We start from the raw sequence: 24249 nt of genomic DNA, 5'->3' as shown, positions 1-24249 counted from the left end.
GAGTTGAGGGGGAAAGAATAGAAGGTGATGAAACATGACTAGGAACTTAGAAATCAACAGATTTAACTCACACAATGACGGAATAAGTGAATCAAACCCTCTAGTGAATAGGTTAAGCTTTTTGTGATTAATTTAGTCATACCACAACTAAATCAAGTGTGATTAGATCAACACCTAGAGCTATTATTCACCACCTGGGTGATTTGGGTTGAGAGAGAATCGGAGGAGCTCACCAGATCTGAGTGTGTGTAACAAATGAGAGGCATAACCTAAAAATGAAGAACATAAGACTTTATATACCCCTGCTATTGACTCACCCGTACGATTCATCCATCACACATACGAGTTGGCTTCATCAGCCGTACGGGTGATCACTCACTCGTGTCTTCTCGTTTAGGTTGTAATTGTGACTTAGCTCAGCATCAACCGTGCGTATTAGCCTGTCAGCCGTACGAGTGAGGCTTCACTCGGACGTCTGACTAAGTCTAACATAGTCAAACATCCACATCTCGTTCCTGCAGTTGCTGTAACCACATACAAACACGGATAGGATAATAACGAACGATCATGGTGGCCTGTAAACTGTTGTACCTGCAATGGACGTGGGTAGATGTCTAGGGACTTGCATAAAATGCATCAACAGAAGGTGTGAGTTGTAAGAAAAGGAAGGAGGTGAATTTATAAGAAAATCTCCAACAGAACAATTAAAATGGACGATCGCATTTAAAGCGGATCCTAATTCTTTTTGTTACCGGAGAATCAAATCTTATTACAAAGATTTTCTTCAAATCCCTTGAAATCTGGAAATCAATCATATCTACGTCAAATGATAAGATGAATCTACACTTACTCATTTCACTCTTCTATGTTAGCTTCATTCGTACTCTTCATATAAATGGATTGTTTATCCAAATTATTCGCTGATAATAAAACTCTAATTTTCAGCCTGTATGCATCATGAAAACATACTTATTATCATTCACGACCTTTCCACTCAAATTTCGGGACGAAATTTCTTTAACGGGTAGGTACTGTGACAACCCGGAAATTTCCAATCAAATTTAAACTTTATCTTTATATTATTCCGACACGATAAGCAAAGTTTGTTAAGTTAAATCTCAAGAATTTTAAATTGTGTTCATACATTCATTATAACCTCGACCAAATTCTGACGATTCACGAACAGTTATATATAAATAAATATGTATATATATGTATATATATATATTATAACTTGAGAATATTAATAAAGTATTAAACGTATAATACTTTACATGATCATATTTGTTTCAATATGTTTATCGATGGAATTAGAAGATAATATCAAATTGTTGATTTATCAGATACATTATGATATGATTACGGGTCTATGTTATGAGGTCCACTGTGATTTAAGAAATCTATTCTTTTTGACAACATTCGGAAAATGGTAAAGTGATTTATAAGTAAGAACGTGAAGTGTAAATAACTTAGATGTTGGGATCGACAAGTTAAGTAACTCGACATTTTTCATTAAGATGATTTCATACGTTTATTTAACCTTTGAACTTTATCCCATGCTTCACCAACAAACTGTAATTTAAAAACTTGAAACTTATTATGAATATATATGATTCTATTTTTTTAAAACATTTTATGATATAACGATTTCCATTATTTTAACCTTTAAACAAAATGATTCTGAAAAATATATTTGGTTTTGGAAAACAAAATTATTATATTTATTTGATTTAGTTTCAAACGTACAAAAAAAAACGTTTTCAGTTTAAAAAGAACTTTATTATTAAAACGTATATAACTTTTATAAATATCTAGAACCACTTTTGACAACTCATTACTTAACCAGTATGATAAAGATAACGATATTTATATTTTATTTTATTAAATATATATAACGATTTAAATTAATATTATATATATTTATACGCGTATTATACGTACATAGTTTTATACTTTTACTATACTTAAACTTTACCTTTACTTTATTTTTACTTTACTTTAACTTTAATAATTCACTTTAATAATTCATACTTTAATAATTCACTTTAATAATTCATACTTTAATAATTCACTTTAATAATTCATACTTTAATAATTCACTTTAATAATTCATACTTTAATAATTCACTTTAATAATTCATACTTTAATAATTCAAAAATCTATTATAAATAGAATTCAATAGGTTTCATTATTTCATAGAAACTTGAAAATATTTTTCTCTAAACTCTCTCAATCGATTTACATATATATATTTACTCCGTATTATTTCAAGATATTATTAGTATACATAAAATATTACGTCAGAGTGCTGTCCGAGTGATTTCGAAATTGTTTTTCGAGTGGGATTGGATTAAGGAAATTATGGGTTATAGCTATGGAGGTGATTGGTATGGTTCGTGGGTATGCTCGTGAGGTCAATATAGTGTTTATCATCTCCGTTGCGTCTACGTACCTTTCCTGCAATATTGAATCTCAATATTGATACGTGAGTACTCATAATTTAACTTTTACATACTAATAGTGTATCCCTGACTAGTGCTCGAGTATATAGGATTATGCATGTTTGTACTTTTGATATTGCCTTTAGTTAGGTTATGTTGAATCCTGAATTAGTTATATATGCGACTGAGATAAGGTATAAGATATGCATGTCGTTGGAAAGCTAGCGAAAAATTAAGAACTTTTCATTTAGATATCGAATGATTTCGATGAACGGATTTGAAGTTATAGTCCATCGAATTTTTGTATTATTATTAAAAATGATTATTATTATCGTCGTTATTATCGTCGTTCTAGTTTTATCTTATTATTATTATTCTTATCTTTATCAATAAAAGGATTTATCATTAAAAATTGTTATTTTTTTATTATTACTATCGTTAAAAGTTATAATTAGTATTATTATTATCCAATTATTATTATTATTATTATTATTATTATTATTATTATTATTGGTATTATTATTATTATTATTATTATCATTATTAATATATATATCATTATTTAAAAATGGTTATTGTTATTGTTATTATTATTATTACTATATTATCATTAAGATAATTATTAGTATTATCGTTAATAATGTTATAGTAACTATCATTATTAATATTAGTGTAATTAAAACAAATATTTGTAACACCTAATTATTTTGATTACTATTATTATCATTATTACGAACACGATATAAAAGACGATTAAAAGCTATTAAACGAAACGATTAGGAAATAATGGGTAAGAGTATCATGATGAAATTAAAATATTATAAGATATTGATTTAGATAAAATTATCGTTCTTATTATTTTTATCATTACTATTATTATTAAAATTATCGTTAGTATTAAAACTATCATTTTAACAAAAATTATCATTTTAATAGAAATGTCATTGTTACTATAAAATATCATTATTATTATTATTTTAAATAGAATTATTATTTTAAAGATAATATTAAAAATTATCGTAAATATTAAAGTTATCATAATTAGAATTATCGTTTTATCATAATGTCATCTTAGTAATTATAAATATTGATATTTTTATAATAATAATTATTATTACAAAATAATACAATTTTTACTTACTATCATTATAGATATTATTTTATCAAATAAATATTTGATACAAACATATTTTACTACGTGTAATAACTTACTTTAATAATACGTATCATATTATCTTTATAATATTAAATGAACCCTATAAATTTTATTACTTAATATATATATAAGTATATTTTATTATATAAATATAATATAAAATTTTATTTATTAATAAATAAATTATATTATTTACTCTAATAAATCTTTTAAAAATATTTAAAAATATAAAACGACGATATTTAAACTATATATTAATCATGTATAAATTTTTGGAAATTATTTTGAGTCAAATTTACTTTTGTTGACTTTTGCATATTAGTCTCGAGCATTAGGATTGTGGTACACTATGACTTGACCTAATTTGTTAGACAAATATTGACCAACACATAAATATATATAATTAATTTAGGTTCGTGAATCCGAGGCCAACCTTGAACTTGTTCAATGACGTTATATGTATTTTTACTACGAAATACAGTATGGTGAGTTTCATTTGCCTTTTTACCCTTTATATTTTTGGGACTGAGAATACATGCGCTTTTATAAATGTTTGACGAAATAGACACAAGTAATTGAAACTACATTCTATGGTTGAATTATCAAAATCGAATATGCCCCTTTTTATTAAAGTCTGGTAATCTAAGAATTAGGGAACAGACACCCTAATTGACGCGAATCCTAAAGATAGATCTATTGGGCCTAACAAACCCCATCCAAAGTACCGGATGCTTTAGTACTTCGAAATTATATCATGTCCGAAGGAGGATCCCGGAATGATAGGGGATATTCTTATATGTATCTAGTTAATGTCGGTTACCAGGTGTTCACCATATGAATGATTATTTTTTGTCTCTATGCATGGGACGTATATTTATGAGAACTGGAAATGAAATTCTTGTGGTCTATTAAAATGATGGAAATAAATGATTATGATAAACTAATGAACTCACCAACCTTTTGGTTGACACTTTAAAGCATGTTTATTCTCAGGTGTTAAAGAAATCTTCCGCTGTGCATTTGCTCATTTTAAAGATATTACTTGGAGTCTTTCATAGCATACTTCGAAGAACGTTGCATTCGAGTCATTGAGTTCATCAAAGATTATTATTAAATAAATTTATAGTTGGATAGTGGATATTATGAAATGGTATGCATACCTGTCAATTTTTGATGTAAAGAAAGATTGTCTTTTAAAAACGAATGCAATGTTTGTAAAATATATCATATAGAGGTCAAATACCTCGCAATGTAATCAACTATTGTGAATCGTTTATAATGTATATGAACGGGTCCTTTCAGGTAAAGAGTTCGGCAGAAACCTGGGCTATTTATAGAATAATTCCTGATTCTGACCCCCATGCGATCGCATGGGTTTTGTGCCTATTTTCCATGCGATCGCATGGCCCTCTGATCCAGCTCACAAACTTTTGTTTTCTTGTTTGTCGACATAATATTTAATTATATATATAATATATATAATTTATATAATTAATTATATATTATATTAAATTCATGTGCATAGTTGACTTGTAATTTTTGTTCCGATAAGTCGTACGTCATCACGCGACTTATGTTCCGGTTCCGGTTTTTCGAGTGTCCCTTCGTACACTGAGAAAACTTGTATTTTACATTTCGTGACACGTATTTTTGTCAAAATATAGCCTTAAATTATCCCTAAACTATATCACTCGAAATATATCTTAAACTCTCGAGTGTTTTGGTCATTTACTTCTATAAATCAATGGCTCGTTATCTAACGAAGTATTTTTAATAATATTGTTTTTAAATCAAAACGTTTTGTAACCAAATTAATATTTATAAACACGTTTTAAATATACGTCACAAGTTATTCATATATCCAATTCCAACAGTTAATATTCCTTATTTTTGTATCGTCTAGATTACGTTATTTAAACAAACACTTTACCATATTTTCCGAATATCGTTAAGAATGAACGATTTCTCAAATCAGCGTGAACCTCACAACAGAGACCTGTAACAACATCGTAATCATTAAAAGACTTAGTAAATATCTTTTAATTCAATCGTTTGGCATTATCTTTTAACTCCGTAGTTAAATATATCAATCAGATAATCAAACCAATAAGGTTAATGCACAGTATCATTTTCATAACAGTTTGTTACGTTTCCAAGTTATAGTATGTATATCTAATTACATATAATTGTTCGCGAATCGTTGAGAACAATCGAAAGGTATTTGAATAGTTTAAAATTTTGAGATTCAAATTCATAGACTTTGCTTATCGTGTCGGAAACGTTAAAGATTAAGTTTAAATTTGGTCAGAAATTTCCGGGTCATCACAACCTATGAACTCACCAACCTTTTGGTGGACACTCGAAAGCATGTTTATTCTCAGGTACGAAAGAAATCTTTCGCTGTGCATTTGCTCATTTTAGAGATATTAATTGGAGTCATTCATGACATATTTCAAAAGACGTTGCATTCGAGTCGTTGAGTTCGTCAAGAATATTACTAAGTCACTTATAGTTTGGATATATTATGAAATGGTATGCATTCCATCAACTTTCGATGTGATGAAAGTTTGTCTTTAAAAAAAAAAACGAATGCAATATTTGTAAAATATATCATTTAGAGGTCAAGTACCTCGCGATGTAACCAAATGTAATGTATTCGTCCAGATGGATTAGGACGGGTCCTTTCACAAAGAGCTACAAAACGGTGCCGGTTTATAGATCTAGAAGATGAGAAGAAGGGATTGAAAAACAGATGAAGAAAAAAGTTCGTACGGAGAGAAAAAAATTAAGAGAGAGAAATATCGGGTCGGTTTGAGCACAAGTATATTCTTATAGTTTTAACAAGGAGGGAAAGCAAAACAAACATGGAGTGAATTTGTGGGCATAGCTCAACGGTTCCCCTCATGTACTTTGTGTCATGGGATAGAGAGAGGTCATGAGTTCGACCCTTAGAGATGACATGATTTTCTTTAAACCATTGAACACCAATAATGGTGGTATATTTGACCTATAGGGAAGTTTTACCCGATTCATTCACGGACCTCTACCCGGACCACAGCCTGAATGAATGTGTTCTCGGGTAACGTCGATCGGGTTCGGTTTTCTGTCCGAACGTGTGTGTTACGTGCAAATGATGAGAGTCGTTGAAATAAATGATCTACTAATGCAAAAAAAATTCCGTTCAAAAAAAAAAAAATTTGGAGTAAATAAATCTAATGTGTTTCAAACCCTTTGTTAAAAAAGCACATCCATTACCAACTAGTCGAAGATATATCTATGAAATATACAACAAAACATTAATATGAACAATAGATAAGGTAGAAAGTGTGAAATGACAAAACTATACAAATTGAACATAACCAGATTATGAGATGTAGTATATTTATATATTATAATATAATTCTCACTTAAACTTGAGCTTGCTATTCAAAAAGAAAAAAAAAATCGATGAAGCCAAACGGTCTTATGGAAAAGTCAAACTTTATTCAAAGTTAGTATATAGTTAATACAAGCAAGAGAAGAAGAATGTAGGAAATGGGCTATAATTACGTGTAGCAAATATATTCTCATTTCGTATATGTTTATACAAATACCAAATAATGAGGTGGAAAGTGGCAGCATACGTTAAGATTGAGTCGGGGTAACCCCAGAAGTAGAGATAACTTGAACCATTCGCCACGTCAACCAATTCTTGCACACCTAGCTTAATCAGTTTATAATTGCATTACATGTTCAACGCATTTTGCTTGTAATTATATTCTCAACTTGATCACCATATTACCCATCAAAGATCTAGGCGAATAGAAATGTTATTTTGATTGATGTATATATTATTAATTCGATTTTATAGAGTTGTATGTTGAATAATATAGACATTTTGACCGAGAGGAATTGATTGATATTTAAGGACTAATGGCCTAACGTATTGAATTAGCTTTCTAATAATGAGTTGCGAGTTCAAGTTATCTCTTTGAGACATATTCACAAGGTTGTGACATATGTATAACTTTATAAATATAAATATATTAAATTATTTCATTGTAATGTAATTGTAAAGATGAGCAAAAATATCAAAAATTAAAACGATAATGACTCTATTAGTATTAGAATCGGTATTAAAATACCAGAATACCGATGATACTCAATATCGTTATCAATTCATAGTTAAAATGAAACGGTTTTCTTTTTTATTATTTTGTTATTTGTTACCCAAAACTTTTGTTTGCTTTAGTTTATTTTTATATTGTATTTATTATAAATTATAACTACAAGTTAATTGATGTATAAATTATTAAATTATACTATAGATATATCATTTAAGAACATGATTTTATTGTTCACCAGATTGTTATATTCGTTAAAAGGGTATTTTTGTCTTTTTTTCACTCTTGCAATATGCACTATTTATTTGAAACTTTCTCCCACTCTCCATTTGTTTTTTTCTTTTTGTTTTTTTTTTTCTTTTTGCGATGGTCTGGTTGTAATTATTATATAATTTTAATTATAATTATAATTATAGTTATAATGAACAGTGTTGGTATAGTTATAATGAATAAAAATAAATGTCGGTGCATGTATGTAATCAGTCATTCTATTATACGGAAACATTTATTTCAGTCATGTATTGTCAAACTTGTAATAACGTATGTTGATTATTGAATGTTTATTTATATTTCGTAAATGTTAAAATCAATAGTTAAACTAACTATACAGTCGACCGACTGGCATAGTCAGTCGATCGACCGAAGACACCATCAATAGAGTGGTGTAGGTCGGTGTAAGTTGATCATCCATCGACTAACAAGACAGTCGATCTACTGATCTAGTCAGTCGACCGACCGTCGCTGCAGACAGTATATATACAAGTTTAAGTTTACATTCTTAGTTTACACATTCCATATAACCATAGCTGCGTATTTGTCATCAGTTATCGTCCCCAATCCAATACAAACAACTTCAAGGCGTCGATATAATCTAGTCTAGAGGTGTAGATTTGGTTTATTCGATCCCGAGAACTCAAAGTTATTCGATTAAGCTTGATCGTTTGTTTTTCGCCTCAAAATTGAGTCTAGATTGTCTCTAAGATCCAGATATGTGTCATCAAATAATGATATACGTTATAAACAAACATTTTACAACACCTATACACTTCTTCAAATTATGTTGTATTACAGTCTTTAGACCAATATTGTCATTTCGAAAGTTCTTTTGATATAAGTTATAAATTACAAATTTATGATTTAAGATTTAATTTATTGAATTTTTTGAAATACAAATGTTAATACGAGTAAGTTAATATAGATAAACTATGGATTGCGATTGAAAAAATAAAAATGAAAAAAGAACGTTCAAGTGTGTTGACAAGATTGTTTTTCCAAGACGTATAAAAGCGAAATGTTTGGTGGCTCAAAAGGTATAAAAGTAATATGGAGTAACAAATATAATATATAATGTAATATAATTTAATTATATTAAATAATAACAATTAATTAATTATTAATTAATATAATATTTTAACAATAATAATATATAATATAAATATAAATTCACAACGTTCAAAAGGACTTTTTATATTTTTTCAGTTCTCCGTCCAGATCGAATCGCCCCTCTCCCAACCCTGTAATCTAGGGTTCCGCACATCTCATCGATCTTCTTCAACGCTTAGGGTTTATCATCACACCTAATCAAAGTATACACATATACACACTTTATACATCTGTTTTTATCTATGCCTACTTCTTAATTGATCTGATTCAATCAATCAAACTTATCAATTTGACGATATTGTTATCCGATTTGAATATAATCGATTTCTAATTTTGTTTACAGGTTTTGCATCAATCATGACGATTCATGATTCCGGTATGTTAATGGATAACGAATCACTTAGCTTGCCGTGCACTCCAGAAGAAGAGAAAAGGATTGTTAAGGAGTTAACAGAATTTGCAGATTCATCACTGAAAGAAGGCAATTTGTATTATGTTATATCTAATAGGTATACCTAATCATTCACTAGTTTTTTAATTTAAGGCTTAATTTATGAATTTATGATTTATGTGTAACTAGTTAGATCTACACTACGTGTCAGTGTTTACCTCTGGTTGCTAATTGCTATATAGGTTGTACTATTTTGTTGATTATTAGAACATTTTTTAAAGATTAATTTTTATGTTTTAAGGGACCTTATGCAATAGAATGTTAGCAAGAATTAAGTATTAAAGTGCATTGATGTTTGATTAGTGAGTTTATTTTCATGTAGCATGCGGCATAATGAGTTTAAATATCGAACCTTTATGCTAATTTTTGTGCACTCTATTTGTCTTTCCATTGTTTTTGCCAAAAGTTTGAAGTTGAAATACTGAAGAACTCGAAAGAATCTATAATTCTGCTATTTAACAGTTCTACAAGGTTGTGCTTGCCCATAGTGCTAACTTTCATCTTCCCGGTTTTTGAATCTGTAGTCTAGTTTTAGCGAAGTTTCTGCTCAAGACGTAACTAGTTGTCATCTTTATAGTTCGAAAAAGGACCTATTTTTATTAGTAGGGATTATTTGATTAGCTTGCCTATAATGCAAACTTCATTTTTCTCTTGAAAGGGAAAGCTTGGGATACCAAAGAGGACCTATTCTTATTATTTAAAAAGTATGACTTGTCTTACCATAATTCAATGTGCTTCAATGCCAATAAAAAAAAGTAACGTATCTAATGAATAACATAGATCACAGAACTTGCTAAGAAGTTTATGTATTAAGGTCTGTTATGTGCTTCTGCAAAAAATTTCATTAGATTACTCAAAAACTGTTGAGGTTTTTGACCTGCACACCATGGTATCAACTTTTGAACCAAAATAGTATTCATTTCAGGCCTTCAGGGTGTTCTCGTCGGGATCTTATATTATTATTTGATACTGATAGTTGCATAACGATATTCATGTCAGTGTCTCCATTTTTTTTTTCTATAAGCAGGTGGTTTACAAAATGGCAGAAATATGTTGGGGAGGAAACTGGTGAATTTATGTTTAATGAGATATCTACTGATAAACAGCCTACCCAATTGTCAAAAGCGGCCGAGAGTCCCGGTCCAATTGATAACACAGATATAATTACAGATGATGGTGGTTCTGATGTGAAAGACCTGCAGCTTCATAGAACACTTATCGAAGGAAGCGATTATGTTTTAGTCCCTCAAGGAGTTTGGGAAAAGCTTCATGGATGGTAAATTATTTTTTAGTTAAAAAAGCTTTTATACTGTTTTCTTGTTGTATGTGTTATCTATTTCAAGCAATCAGTTGCATACTTAACATTATAGAAATTCAGAAATCACAAACATTTTGTTTATTTATTTCTTAATAGGTACAAAGGAGGACCTGCTCTACCAAGAAAGATGATATCCCTTGGTATCCAGGGGACTCCTTCGGTTGAGGTGTTCCCACTAGCTTTGAAAGTGATTGATTCAAGAAACAAGAGCGGAAAAATCATACACATAAGTAAAAAGGTACATTCATAGTAACATTCATTGGACCTACTATATATATGAGATATTAATTTATTGTTTTTAAGTGTTCATGTGTTGACCTTGGATAGTGTTTTATAGGCTTCAATACATAAACTTTATGAGCAAGTATCAGCACTTAAAGGAACAGAGCCCGGGAAGGTTAAACTTCACGATTTTGTATATTTTTAATTGTTAAAGGGATGAGTACTCGTACGCTCATTTTTTCTCTTTCGCTCCAATGATTTTGAACAGGTACGCATCTGGGACTATTTCAATGATCAAAAGCAAACAGCTTTGGCTGATTCATTTCAAACCCTGGAGGATGTTAACCTGCAGATGGATCAATCTGTGAGCTTTTACTTTTTTTTTTTTTACCTACCCTTTTTTCTCTTTATTCTAAGCTGATTAGTCCTGCAATCTTAATGCATCTTTTGTACTAATCACATTGTTTTTTTGCAGATTCTTATAGATGTGCAAGTTGATCCGTTTATACTCTCTGGATTTGGCATGGATTCGACTGGTAATGAGTTGGCTTTGGTTCCAATGGAACCGCAAAGGTCATCTCGCACAATAGCCGGTGGTCCAAGTTTATCTGATGGTTATGGGACAGATTATGGTTCTAGTTTGTACCAAAGTAACACCTTCGGCTCAGCATCCAAAGATATCGAGGATGCGCGTGATTCTGTGAGGACTGCACCTCGAGGAGACAGAGGGTTAGCAGGGTTGCAGAATTTGGGAAACACTTGTTTCATGAATAGCGCACTTCAATGTTTAGTCCATACTCCACCTCTTGTGGACTACTTTTTAGGCGATTATACTGATGAGATCAACAAGCAAAATCCTCTAGGAATGCATGTATGTTGTTAATTAAAATGTTTTGTATTTATGATTCTTAGTATAGCTGGCAATTGAGACCCATACTCTCAAATTTGGGTCAAATGGGTCAAACCTTCGGGTAAATTGGGTATTGATAAAAATTAGGCTAGGCAACGTAAACAAAAACTTAAAAAAAGGTCCAACGAATTTTTTTCCAACCTATTAGGTCTTATACAAACTTAAAAAGAACGGGTCAAATGGGTATCAAATCCTAAAATTCAATAGATAGACATGTCTAATGGGCATTTTGAATGGGTCAAATGGGTCGAGCATAACAAGATTCATCCGGCGAACATTTATGAAAACATTAATGGTTATATCAGTTATTATGTATACTAATATTTTTTTATATATATAATATATATATAATATATAATATAATAAATAATAATAACAAACAATATAATAAATTTAAAAAATCAAATGTAAAAGTATGTTACCTGTTTGGACTTGCTTGACCCATTTGACCCATTACCCGTTTTGACATGTTACCCAAACCTACCCAACCTGACCTTTTTGGACCCGTTTAAATTGTTTACCTGTTTGACCCATGACCCATTTCAAATCAAATCCGTTTTAACTCATGACCCAAACCGACCCGACCCGACTCGTTTGCCAGGTATAATTCTTAGTTAGTGCAAATTGTAATTCTAAATTTGATATCGGCTGTTCAGGGTGAACTTGCAGTATCATTTGGTGATTTGCTGAGGAAACTATGGTCATCGGGTCGTTCTGCAGTTCCACCTCGTGCTTTTAAAGGAAAACTTGCTAGGTTTGCTCCCCAGTTTAGTGGATATAATCAACATGATTCTCAAGTAACTACTGCGTGAGCTTGATGAGTTAATTTAAATTATAATTTGTTTTATTTTTTCGATAATAAAACTGTGATTTTTTTAGGAACTTCTGGCCTTTTTACTGGACGGGTTGCATGAAGATCTGAATCGTGTTAAGGAGAAGCCTTATTTTGAGACAAAGGACTCTGATGGTCGACCTGATGAGGAGGTGGCAAATGAGTTTTGGAGTTATCACAAAGCTCGAAATGATTCTATTGTGGTTGATGTGTGCCAGGTGCATAGATGTTCATCTACTTGCTACTCATTAGTTATTACCATTCATAATTTCATATATATTTGTGTTAATATCATTCCTTATAAGTTTTGTTTACTTAAAAGCTGAATCTCAATGCAAAATTTTCAGGGTCAATACAAGTCTACTCTTGTTTGTCCGAATTGTGGCAAAATCTCGATTACGTTCGATCCGTTCATGTACTTGTCTTTGCCTTTACCTTCAACGGCTACTCGGTCAATGACAGTAACCGTATTTTACGGAGACGGAAGTAGTTTACCGATGCCATTTACTGTAAATGTATCAAAACATGGTTACTGCAAGGATCTGTTCCAGGCTTTGGGTACTGCATGCTGTGTAGGAAACGATGAAACCTTAGTTTTTGCTGAGGTAAAAATTCTTAATTGTTCATTTTTAATCGAATCTCTTGTTTGTTTACACATTCTTCTATTTAATAATTTTCATGAATTTGTAGGTATATGATCACCATGTATATCGATACTTGGATAGTGGGGATTCATTGCATACAATTAAGGATGACGAATGCCTTGTGGCTTACAGACTTCCCAAAAAACAGACTGAATTTCCCAAGCTTGAAATATGCCATCGCTATCGGGAAAAGTAAGTTTTTTTTTTTTTTTTTTTAATGCTGCAAAATTAAATTGTTCTTTTACGAATCTATACAAGTTTTAAACCTTGTAATATGTGATAATGGAGGTACTCATCATTTTGTTAATTGTTTGTTACAGCATGAAGGGGGAGAGAAAAAGATACTTGACGCCCTTGGTTACCTATTTAGAAGGTGCAAAAACTGCTGCAGATGTTGAGTCAGCGGTTAAGCGAGTGTTGGCCCCACTGAAAAGAAAATCTTTTATATCATTAAACAAAAGTGAGTTTATAAAAGTAAACGGGTCTGCATCAGAAACCGTTGAAGAATCCACTAGTGAATGTCAGATGGATACTGGAGTTAGTAGCCCATCAAATGATAAAGACTCGAACGTTAAAGATGAATTGTCCTTCCATTTATTCCTAACAGATGATAGGGGAATGGGTTGCAGACCAATTGTGAAGGATACAGTTATTAAACCCACTAAAACAGTGAAGGTTATTATGGATTGGACCGATAAGGAACATGAGTCGTACGATGCAAGCTACCTCAAAGATCTTCCAATGGTGCATAAGCCCGGGGTTACTCTTAAGAAAACCAAACAAGAATCTATCTCACTTTTTTCGTGTCTCGATGCGTTCTTGAAGGAGGAACCTTTAGGACCTGATGATATGTGGTACGATGATTATTTGTATTTTAATAAGTTATTGATAATTATTAATTATTATTGTATTAGTCAGTATTTTATTGTTGTTCATTATACGAATGTAGGTATTGTCCTGGCTGTAAGGAATTTCGACAAGCAACTAAGAAATTGGATTTGTGGAGGCTGCCTGATGTTATAGTGTTTCATCTAAAACGATTCTCGTACAGCCGCTTTTTGAAGAATAAACTCGACACTTTTGTCGATTTCCCTATTCACAAACTTGATTTAAACAAATACGTTAAATCTAAAGATCCATCTGGTGGATCTAGTGTTTATGAACTCTACGCTATTAGCAATCATTATGGTGGCCTTGGTGGCGGCCATTACTCTGCGTATGCAAAGGTAAATAAATAAAGACAAAATTACACGAGGGTCCCTATGGTTTACCCTAGATTTCATGCAGGGTCCTTGAACCGTTTTTTTGACGGGCAGGGTCCCTGTACTATTGTCCGTGTGGTTTATTGATTAGTTAACGAGTGTGAAGTACGGGGAACCCGCACGTTACTAACAAGGACCCTTCGCGAAACGAGTTTAAAGTATGAGGACCTCGCACGTCAAAACTAAAGTTTAGGGTTCCTGCATGAAATCTGGAGTAAACCACACCGACGACTATGTAATTTTGTCAAAAATAAACATGACCTATTCTGCCACTTCAATTTTTTTTTTTTTTTTGGTGTTTGATATTTGTGTACTTATACAGTTGGTTGAAGAAGATAGATGGTATCACTTTGACGATTCGCACGTGACACCTGTAAGTGAAGGTGACATCAGGACGTCAGCAGCGTATTTACTGTTTTACCAAAGAGTAAAAACTACCAAACAACCAAATGGACAGGTGGTGGGAGAGACTTCTGAAGTTCATGACTAATTCCGAAAAGTAGTATAAGATTCACGGTTTGTAATGAAACATCTTCGTATCCTAGATTTCAGCGACGAAATTAGGGACTGATTAACATGACGAAAAAGTGTTGTTTCACGTAAAACACGGTTTCTTTTTGCAGTATCGCAGTTGTTCACAAGGGATTATTTGGGTAGGGGGGAGTACAATAGTTAGAAAGCACGATGATGTAATAAGTATTATCACTATATTGTTTTGATTGGCTGACTCTTGGTTGCCATTGGAATTGGACCACTAATTGTTGGTGCTCTATGTATTAAAAGCTTAGCAATATTCCAGCATACTTGATAGTATTTTTTTATTTATTGAAATATGATATCATTCTATTTGCAGTATGACCTGTTTTTGGTGACTAGTTTTTTTTTTTTTTTTTGAAACATTCAACATGAAACAGGCGTGGATTTACTTCTTTTTCTCCCAGCAAAAAATAGAAAAAATAGAAATTAAGGTTGTGTTTGATAAAACTAAAGGATTTAGCATTCAATGATTCATAATCAGAATAATTCAAAGTCTCTGAATAAACTTGATTCTAAAAGAATATAAAGTGTTTGATAATCATTTTGAATGAATGACATGTAAAATTAAAATAAAAAATTCATTATAACTGTTTGTTAAGTGTTTTGGATATGATTTGAAGAGAATATAACATAAAATTTAGGCTAAGCATTTAGTATAATACATCATTTAGAAGTTAGAAACAATCGCTGAATAGTTCAACATTCAATTAAGATACAAACACACCCTAAGTGACAATAGATCCAACGATCTAATTTGAGTACAAGTTGATTTAGTCGCTTTTGATCGACTAAATCTATCAATCTAGTTGAAAACTAACAGTTGAATACGGAGTACAAATCTAAGTCACATTGCACAAACGCTAAACAAACAATAAAATATAATTGGCATAAAGCACAGTAAAATATAATTGACATAAAACAAACAAAACTCGCGTCTTCGTAGAAATTCATCAAATGAAAGGACCATTTGTTTTTACCCATTTCTTGTTCTTTTATTAATGTACTAGTGTACTGCGTAACAAAATGAGGCCATGAGGGTACCACCAACCACTTTGTGTTGTGTTTGGTAGTATTTGTAACAACATTGTGAGATGTCTGTTAGAGTGTGAGATGTGTGATTATACTTTTGACGTGCCAAAAGTTAAATGATACGGGAAAAGATTCTTCGAGTCGTAAATGGCAAAAAATTTCTCTTTTAACTTTAATCAATTTCAATATTCATTTCTAGAAAAATATAAATAAATATAAGAGTTAGTAATACAATACGGCAAAAGATACCATGCCAGTGACATGAAATCTGTAGTAAGTTAAGGGTTAATAATAGTTTAACTTTAATGTTTAACCTATGGTAATGAGAGTTACTAACATTGCGGTTAATCAATAATTTTAACCGTTGAGTTTGGTTAATAAAAGTTTGGTTAATTCGGTTAAATTTGGTTAATCATTGATTATAAAATGGTTAATTTAGTTAACCATACGAGAAAAAAAGAACTATGAGTTTGTGCATAATATATAAAAACATGCATTTAAATATATGATTAGTATATATTATTTTATTGTTCATTAAGAGAATCTGATTAAAATAAATTATAGGTGTTTTTCGAAAGAATTATTGGATAAATCAAAGGTCTAACACACATGCAATACTACTATGTTAGTCTATTTAAGGATAACATATTGTTAAACATTCCATAAATTTAGAAAATGTGTGAGAGAGAATAATGAGAGAGAAAAAATCCGGTGAGAGAGGGAAACGAGCGGGCGAGCAAGGATAGAGCACGGGAGAAGTACAACGGAGACTCTGGGTATGCAAACGAGTGGTCGACTCGAAATCATTTGACGTCGTACATGTTCTTCAACTTTCCGGAAGATTGGAAGGTGGTTGATCTATGGAAGTCATTCAAACCCTATGGTGCCGTTAGAGATGTCTATATCGCCAACAAGAAACTCCGTGGCGGTTAACGGTTTGCTTTCGTCAGGTTTGCGGACGTCACAGATGGGGACAGGTTGCTGAAAAGATTGGAGTTGATTAGGTTTAATGGCTCCACCATTAGGATCTTCAAGGCAACACGTAGGAACCCTAAAACACCTGACGGGCCACGCGTGGAAGATGAATCAGACAGAAGGCAGAACAACAAGGTTCCGACAGGTGGGCCAGCGTTTCAGGACGGGAGAAGATTCAATGAAGTTGTAGGCAATCGTAAAATGGAAGATCTGAGGGACAGAATTAATGCAAACAAAGCTAGGGTTAACGGGTTCTCTAGGCAAGATGAGTCCAAAGTAGAGAAAAAGAAGGCGAAAATGGTGGAGGCAAAAGGGTGTGACGGTAATGAGGAACTCCTAAAACAAGCTGTGACGTGTGAAGCCCTAAACATGGGTATCCTCCAAAATTTTGGGACGATTGCCAGGGAAGAAGGTTTCTATGATCTACAGGTGAAACTTCTTGGGGGACTAAGCATGTTAATTGTATTCAACTCGGTAGCAGCGGTTGACAACTTATTTGAGGAAGAAAAGCACCCCTTAAAACGATGGCTTCATAAGTTCATGAGGTGGGACGTATCAAGTTGGCCGGATGGGAGAATGGTGTGGTTAAGAATCATAGGAGTACCAATTCAATGTTGGACTAAGGAAACCTTCTGTTCAATTGCTGAATGGTGGGGGACCCCATATGAATTGGATAACTGTACTTTGTTGGGGAATCAAACTCTATCGTATGGACGTGTTCTTGTGAAGCTTTTCGAACCATATATAGTTAAAGATGCAATTACTCTCAAACACAAGTCAAACCTTTATTTTGTTTATGTGAAAAAAGAGGAAAAACGTTTCCCAAATTGGGACGAGGCTAATGAAATCAGTAGGGATGAAGCTAGCGAAGATGAAAGTTATTGTAAGACCCTAATCTTCATTGTACAGCAGAGTAAATAGGGTACATGAAGTGTGGGTGACCTTGTATATTAAAACAGAGGTCAGAGGGCGAACTGAGCAGGGTGCGCTCAGCGCACACTTAGGGGTGCGCCTGGCGCACTCCTCACTGTAGCCGGGTTCTGTTGTTTTATTCAGATATTTTGATGGGTATTTTGGTAATTTCACTTGTGGAAGTGTTGGAGGCCAGTAGGTCAGATCTTGGGGTATCATTCACTCCATTTTCAACAACCTTATCTTCTTCACTTTAATTTTGGAGAGAGAGTGTGATTTCTTGAGTGAGAAAGCTTAAATCCAAGAGGAAGAAGTTGTTCTCGGGCCAAAGTGCGGGTATTAAAGTCGTTCATCTACTCACTAGCTACGTTGCGGTTGTAGTGGTAAGCTCTAATCTTGATTTCCCTCCTTTGATTTTGTGTAGGGTTAGGGTTTGGGTAAATGAAGAATATAAAACCCATAATTGTTGATTTTGGGTGTTCTTGGGTAAGATGGAGTCATGAAGACTCAATGGTAACTAACTTAGGGTTTCAAAGTGTTAATTGATGTTATGAGTCCTAATTGGTTAGTTAATTACTAGCACACCTAGCTAATTGGTAAATGGGTGTTAGTTGGGTTAGTGGATGACCCGAAATGGGTGTGTTGACTTTAAATGAGTCAAAGGGGTTAATGATTTACCTAGTTTGGGATTATGGGTATGAATTACCCTAATTGTGTTATAGTTAGTGTGGATAGACCTTAATCACTAGCTTTTAAGTGATTGACGAGGGTCTTAACCCTTAAGGGGCGGTTTTGGTGAAAATGGGGCATTTAATGCATTTAAGTCATTAAATGTACTTGAGTGAATTGTTGGTGTTTAGCCCAACAAGTTTGTTTGTTGATTGAGTACTTATTGTATTAGGTACTCGGCTTTGAAGCATTCGAAAGTATAAAATCATCACCAAATCGTTGATGTGAGTGGAATAATTATATATGTATGTATATGATTTATTTACTTGTGGGGTATGGGTTAAAGTTCGATGTTGACGATACCATAACCTAGAGTATATTGTTGGTTCGTTTTGATGAGGGTTTAAGTTCGATGTTGACGAAACCTCATGTATGGATTTAAAGTTCGATGTTGACGAAGCCATACCGCTAGTGTAGTGAAATTCGACGAGGGTTTAAGTTCGATGTTGACGATACCTCATATGTGGGTTTAAGTTCGATGTTGACGATACCACATTTATTGGGACGAATGGGAATTAAGTTCGATGTTGACGATACCATTCGTTGAGCTAGCCTTGGGATTCGAATACTAATGGATGTTGTGAACATCAATGCTTATGTATTGTGTTATAACGTATTATGTTGTTGCATTATATGATATTGTTATACTAGCTTATGTAATCGAGGATTTAGCGTTATACATTATAAAGGTATGCTAATTATGTTGCTAGTATGTATGCGGATGTGTTGTAAGTGTTTGTAAGTAAGTTATATATTTATATGTATAATTATTGCATTCACTAAGCTTTGCTTACCCTCTCGTTGTTTATCTTTTTATAGGCTCGGGCGTTGATAAGGGTAAGGGCGTACGGTTGAATTAGAGATTTTCCGCTTGTTGTTTGATAGGGGACGCTTTTGGATGTGATAGCTTTTGGAGTTTGACCGAGATTTGGGTAGTTTAACCCCAAACACCATGCTCTTAGTGTCGTTTGGAATTTAAACTAGTGTGGTCGAAACTCGAACTTTTGTATGAAACTCGTAAAACGGCCGATGTGGGCCCCATTTTGTAAAACTCATTTTATTATTAAATCGTGTGAGTTTTAACCATTATAACATGTTGTGAAAAGTGTTTCGTCTAAATATGTCGGGAAGTGGGAGATCTTTATTTGAAAATTGATAAAACCGGACAGAACTGAATGTGGGCCTGTGCGAGCCGCGCACCCCAAGGAGTGCGCGTGGCGCACTCTACTGATAAAAAAAAAAAATTTGTTTCGCGTATTCGGTTGGTTATTGGTTTGGGTCGTTACAAGTGGTATCAGAGCATGGTCTAAGGGATTTAGGCGACTTGAGATAGGTGCCAAGACTTAGACTTATTGTGTACGCGCTTTATGCGGGACTTGTAGGAGACGGGTCGGACCGGGAGTTGATTAGTGTTTAGGTTTATGTGAACTAACCTTGCGCTATTTGTTTTGTGTTGTGTTAGCAAACATCAAGCGAGATAGACGTTGTACTAGCAAGTTAATGCGACGTGCTCGCGTAACAATGATTAGCTACCATTGTTACGGGTTCAAATCGTGTCAAACAAGCGATGTACGATGATTGTTGAGCAAGATGGGATAGTGCGGTGTATATGTATATACGTATGTGTTAAGTCCTTTTCGTTTCGTTGCTTAATTTACTTCGTTTTATAGAATGAAGATGAGAAATGGACACGACACCAATGACGGAAGTACGAGTGAGGACGTTGAACTCACGACCAAGGTCGAGGCCATCTTTAAAAGGCTAAAGAAGGATTTTCTTGACGATGTTCGAAAGGTTTTCCAAGAGTCGGTTGATGGACAAGTGACCGAAATGATAAATGAACGAATGAAAGCCGCAATAGAGGAGGCTTTGGAAGCTATAAATATTTATCCTCGAGGCGAAGGGGGTGAAGGTAATGGTGGGGGTGGAAGGCGGGACTTCCACTACAAAAATTTCAAGGATACTCAACCTCCAATGTTTAATGGGGTGAGGGATCCATTGAAAAGCACTTGTTGGATTTCCGATATCGAGGGAGCGTTCCGTACCGCGGAATGTCCTCCCGAGAAGAAGACGAGGTATGGGTCTAGCATGTTGCGCGAAGAAGGCAAGTTGTGGTGGGACGATAAAATCAAATTATATGGTGAAGAGCAATGCATGAGCTTGACATGGGAGGAGTTTAAGAAGGAATTTTTCCAAGAATACCGAACTTCTTCAGATCTTGATAGAATCCGGGACGAGTTGCACAATTTGCAACAAGGTTCAATGGACTTGGTCACTCTCAAGTCTACCTTCTTGGCAAAGACTCATTTTTGTCCGGAATATGTTGGTGACGATCACAAGCTAATGAAAGATTTCTACCGTACCATGAATGATGAGTATAAGGGTAAGATTAGTCGAGGAGCGGCTAAGTCTTTTGAAGAGTTATTTGAATTGGCTCGGGGTTTTGAGCCGGAGGTTCCAAGAAAAAGCGATTTCACTTTTTCTAAAAGAAAGCTTGAAGGTTCTAGTCATTCTAACTTTTCCAACAAGAAGAACAAGAACAAGAAGGGTTCCGAAAGTGTAAATAGTGTGAAGAAGGGAGGTTTCGGGAACTTTATCCCTACTTGCTACAATTGTGGAGTACGAGGTCATTTAGCTCGGGATTGTACAAAGCCTCCTTCAACAAACAAGCTCACTTGTTTTAATTGCAACAAAGAAGGACACCGAAAGTCGGAGTGCCCCGACTTGAACACCGATCATGTTAAACGGTTGGAGAAAGCGGCGGGCACGGCTAGGGGTTGCAACTATTTGATGCCGAATGAGGAGGCCAAGCAATCCAACGAAGTCGTTTCAGGTACTTTCATGGTTAACTCTAATCCGACACGAATCCTATTTGATAGTGGTGCCAATTTATCGTTTGTTTCTCCAAGATTCGTGCCTAAGTTAAATAAACCGCTAGTTAAGTTAAGTTAAGTTAAGTCGTCCGGTAGAAGTTGAAATAGCGGATGGCAAGACGGCGCTAGTGGTTGATGTGTGTGAAAATTATAACGTTGTGTTTGGTGCCGAAAATTTTAAAATCGATCTCATTCCGATGACTTTGGGTGATTTTGATATCGTCGTTGGTATGGATTGGCTCGATCATAATAGAGCCGATATTGCATGCCATGATAAGTTTATTCGGGTAAAGACCCCAAGTGGGGGAGAGTTAATTATTCATGGTGATAAGCGGAGAAGACTTGTGCCGATATGCACTTTTGCAAGGGCACGTCGTTTCCTTGTTAGTGGTGGCATGGCTTTTCTTTCCCATGTTGTTGATACTCGAGATGATCCACCATCTATTCGTGAAATTCCGGTGGTGAATGAATTTGAAGACGTTTTTCCGGATGAGTTACCGGGTGTTCCGGCGGAAAGACAAGTTGAATTTCGCATTGAGTTGGTTCCGGGGGCTACCCCCATTGCTAAAACTCCTTATCGTTTAGCGCCGATGGAAATGCAAGAGTTGTTAAATCAAACCCAAGAGCTACTTGAAAAGGGTTTTATCCGACCGAGTGCTTTGCCATGGGGCGCTCCGGTTTTATTCGTGAAGAAGAAGGATGGTAGTATGCGGATGTGCATCGATTATCGGGAGTTGAACAAAGTGACGATCAAGAATCGTTATCCTTTGCCTAGGATTGACGATTTGTTTGACCAACTCCAAGGTGCAACGTATTTCTCCAAAATCGACCTACGGTCCGGCTATCACCAAATGCGGGTCCGTGAGGAAGATATAGATAAAACGGCTTTTCGAACGCGTTATGGGCATTTTGAGTTTGTGGTAATGCCTTTTGGTCTTACGAATGCACCGGCGGCATTCATGGACCTTATGAACCGAGTGTGCCAACCTATGTTGGACAAGTCGATAATTGTGTTCATTGACGACATACTTGTCTATTCGAAGAGTATGAAGGAACACGAACATCATTTGCGGAGTGTGTTAAGGACGTTGCGGAAGGAGAAGTTGTATGCTAAATTCTCCAAATGTGACTTTTGGCTAAGGGAAGTTCAATTCCTTGGCCATATTGTGAACGAAAATGGTATTCAAGTGGACTCGGGGAAGATTGAGACGGTAAAGAGTTGGGGACGACCGACTACGCCTACGAAAATCTGAAGTTTTCTCGGATTGGTCGGTTATTATCGTCGGTTTATCCAAGACTTTTCTAAGATCGCTTCTCCATTGACAAAATTGACAAGAAAGAACGCAAGATTTAATTGGGAGAACGAGCAAGAAATTGTTTTTCAATTGTTAAAAGAGAAGTTATGTCAAGATCCGGTGTTAGTATTGCCGGAAGGTATGGAAGACATGACGGTTTATTGTGATGCTTCTTTAAATGGGCTCGGGTGTGTTCTAATGCAAAGGGGAAAAGTCATCGCTTATGCCTCTCGACAATTAAAGGAACACGAAACGAGATATCTGACTCATGATCTCGAGTTGGCGGCGGTTGTTCATGCGTTGAAAATTTGGCGCCATTACTTGTATGGTGTCAAGTGTACGATTTATTCGGATCACAAGAGTTTGAAACATCTTTTTGATCAAAGAGATTTGAATTATTGTCAACATAGATGGATGGATGTGGTGAAAGATTATGATTGTGAAATACTTTATCATCCGGGTAAGGCGAATGTGGTCGCGGATGCGTTAAGTCGGAAGAGTCACCACCCGGCGTTACGATTGGGATTGTTACGTATGATTATTACTAATGATTTTCTTGAAAAACTTGGTGTGATTCAAATTGAAGCTTACGTTCACAACAAGCATGCGGAACGGATTGTGGGGCAATCGGAATTCATTACTATGGGTTCGCGTGGTTTTTTGTCTTTTCAAGGAAGAGTGTGGGTGCCTAAGATGGGGGATTATCGAGTGCTACTTGATGAAGCACATAAGTCAAAGTATTCCGTTCATCCGGGCGCGACGAAAATGTACCTCGATTTGAGAAAGGATTATTGGTGGCCGGGCATGAAACGTGATGTTGTTAAGTATGTTGAGCAATGTGTCACGTGTTTACAAGTTAAATCCGAACACCAAAAGCCATATGGTAAGTTACAACCGTTAGAAATCCCGAAGTGGAAATGGGAGCACATTACCATGGATTTCATTACAAAGTTACCAAAGACGGCGAGAACCCAATTTGACTCGATTTGGGTAATAGTTGATCGGTTGACGAAGAGTGCCTTGTTTCTTCCCATTCGGGAAGCGATATCATCGGAGACCTTGGCTAAATTGTTTATCAAGGAGGTAGTCGCTCGACATGGGGTTCCTATATCTATTATTTCGGATCGAGATACCCGTTTTACATCTCGGTTTTGGGAAAAGTTTCACGAAGATATG

At 34.3% G+C, this 24249-nt stretch overlaps 1 protein-coding gene across 1 annotated transcript; it reads left to right on the top strand.

Moving 5' to 3' along the window:
- Nucleotides 1–9179: 9179 nt before the first annotated feature.
- LOC139858201 (ubiquitin carboxyl-terminal hydrolase 9-like) lies at nt 9180–15578 on the top strand. The gene is made up of 14 exons (XM_071847054.1): nt 9180–9289; nt 9429–9593; nt 10563–10811; nt 10950–11091; nt 11191–11250; nt 11344–11439; nt 11551–11946; nt 12642–12782; nt 12865–13035; nt 13165–13422; nt 13508–13653; nt 13782–14315; nt 14411–14687; nt 15046–15578. Exons 2-14 carry the CDS (start codon nt 9442–9444, stop codon nt 15211–15213), a joined length of 2790 nt encoding a protein of 929 aa, XP_071703155.1. The 5' UTR covers nt 9180–9289; nt 9429–9441; the 3' UTR covers nt 15214–15578.
- The last annotated feature ends 8671 nt before the right edge of the window (nt 15579–24249 follow it).

Source organism: Rutidosis leptorrhynchoides, chromosome 7, assembly GCF_046630445.1.
Source record: "Rutidosis leptorrhynchoides isolate AG116_Rl617_1_P2 chromosome 7, CSIRO_AGI_Rlap_v1, whole genome shotgun sequence".
Classification (NCBI taxonomy): Eukaryota; Viridiplantae; Streptophyta; class Magnoliopsida; order Asterales; family Asteraceae; genus Rutidosis; species Rutidosis leptorrhynchoides.
This window is presented reverse-complemented; position numbering and strand designations above follow the sequence as displayed.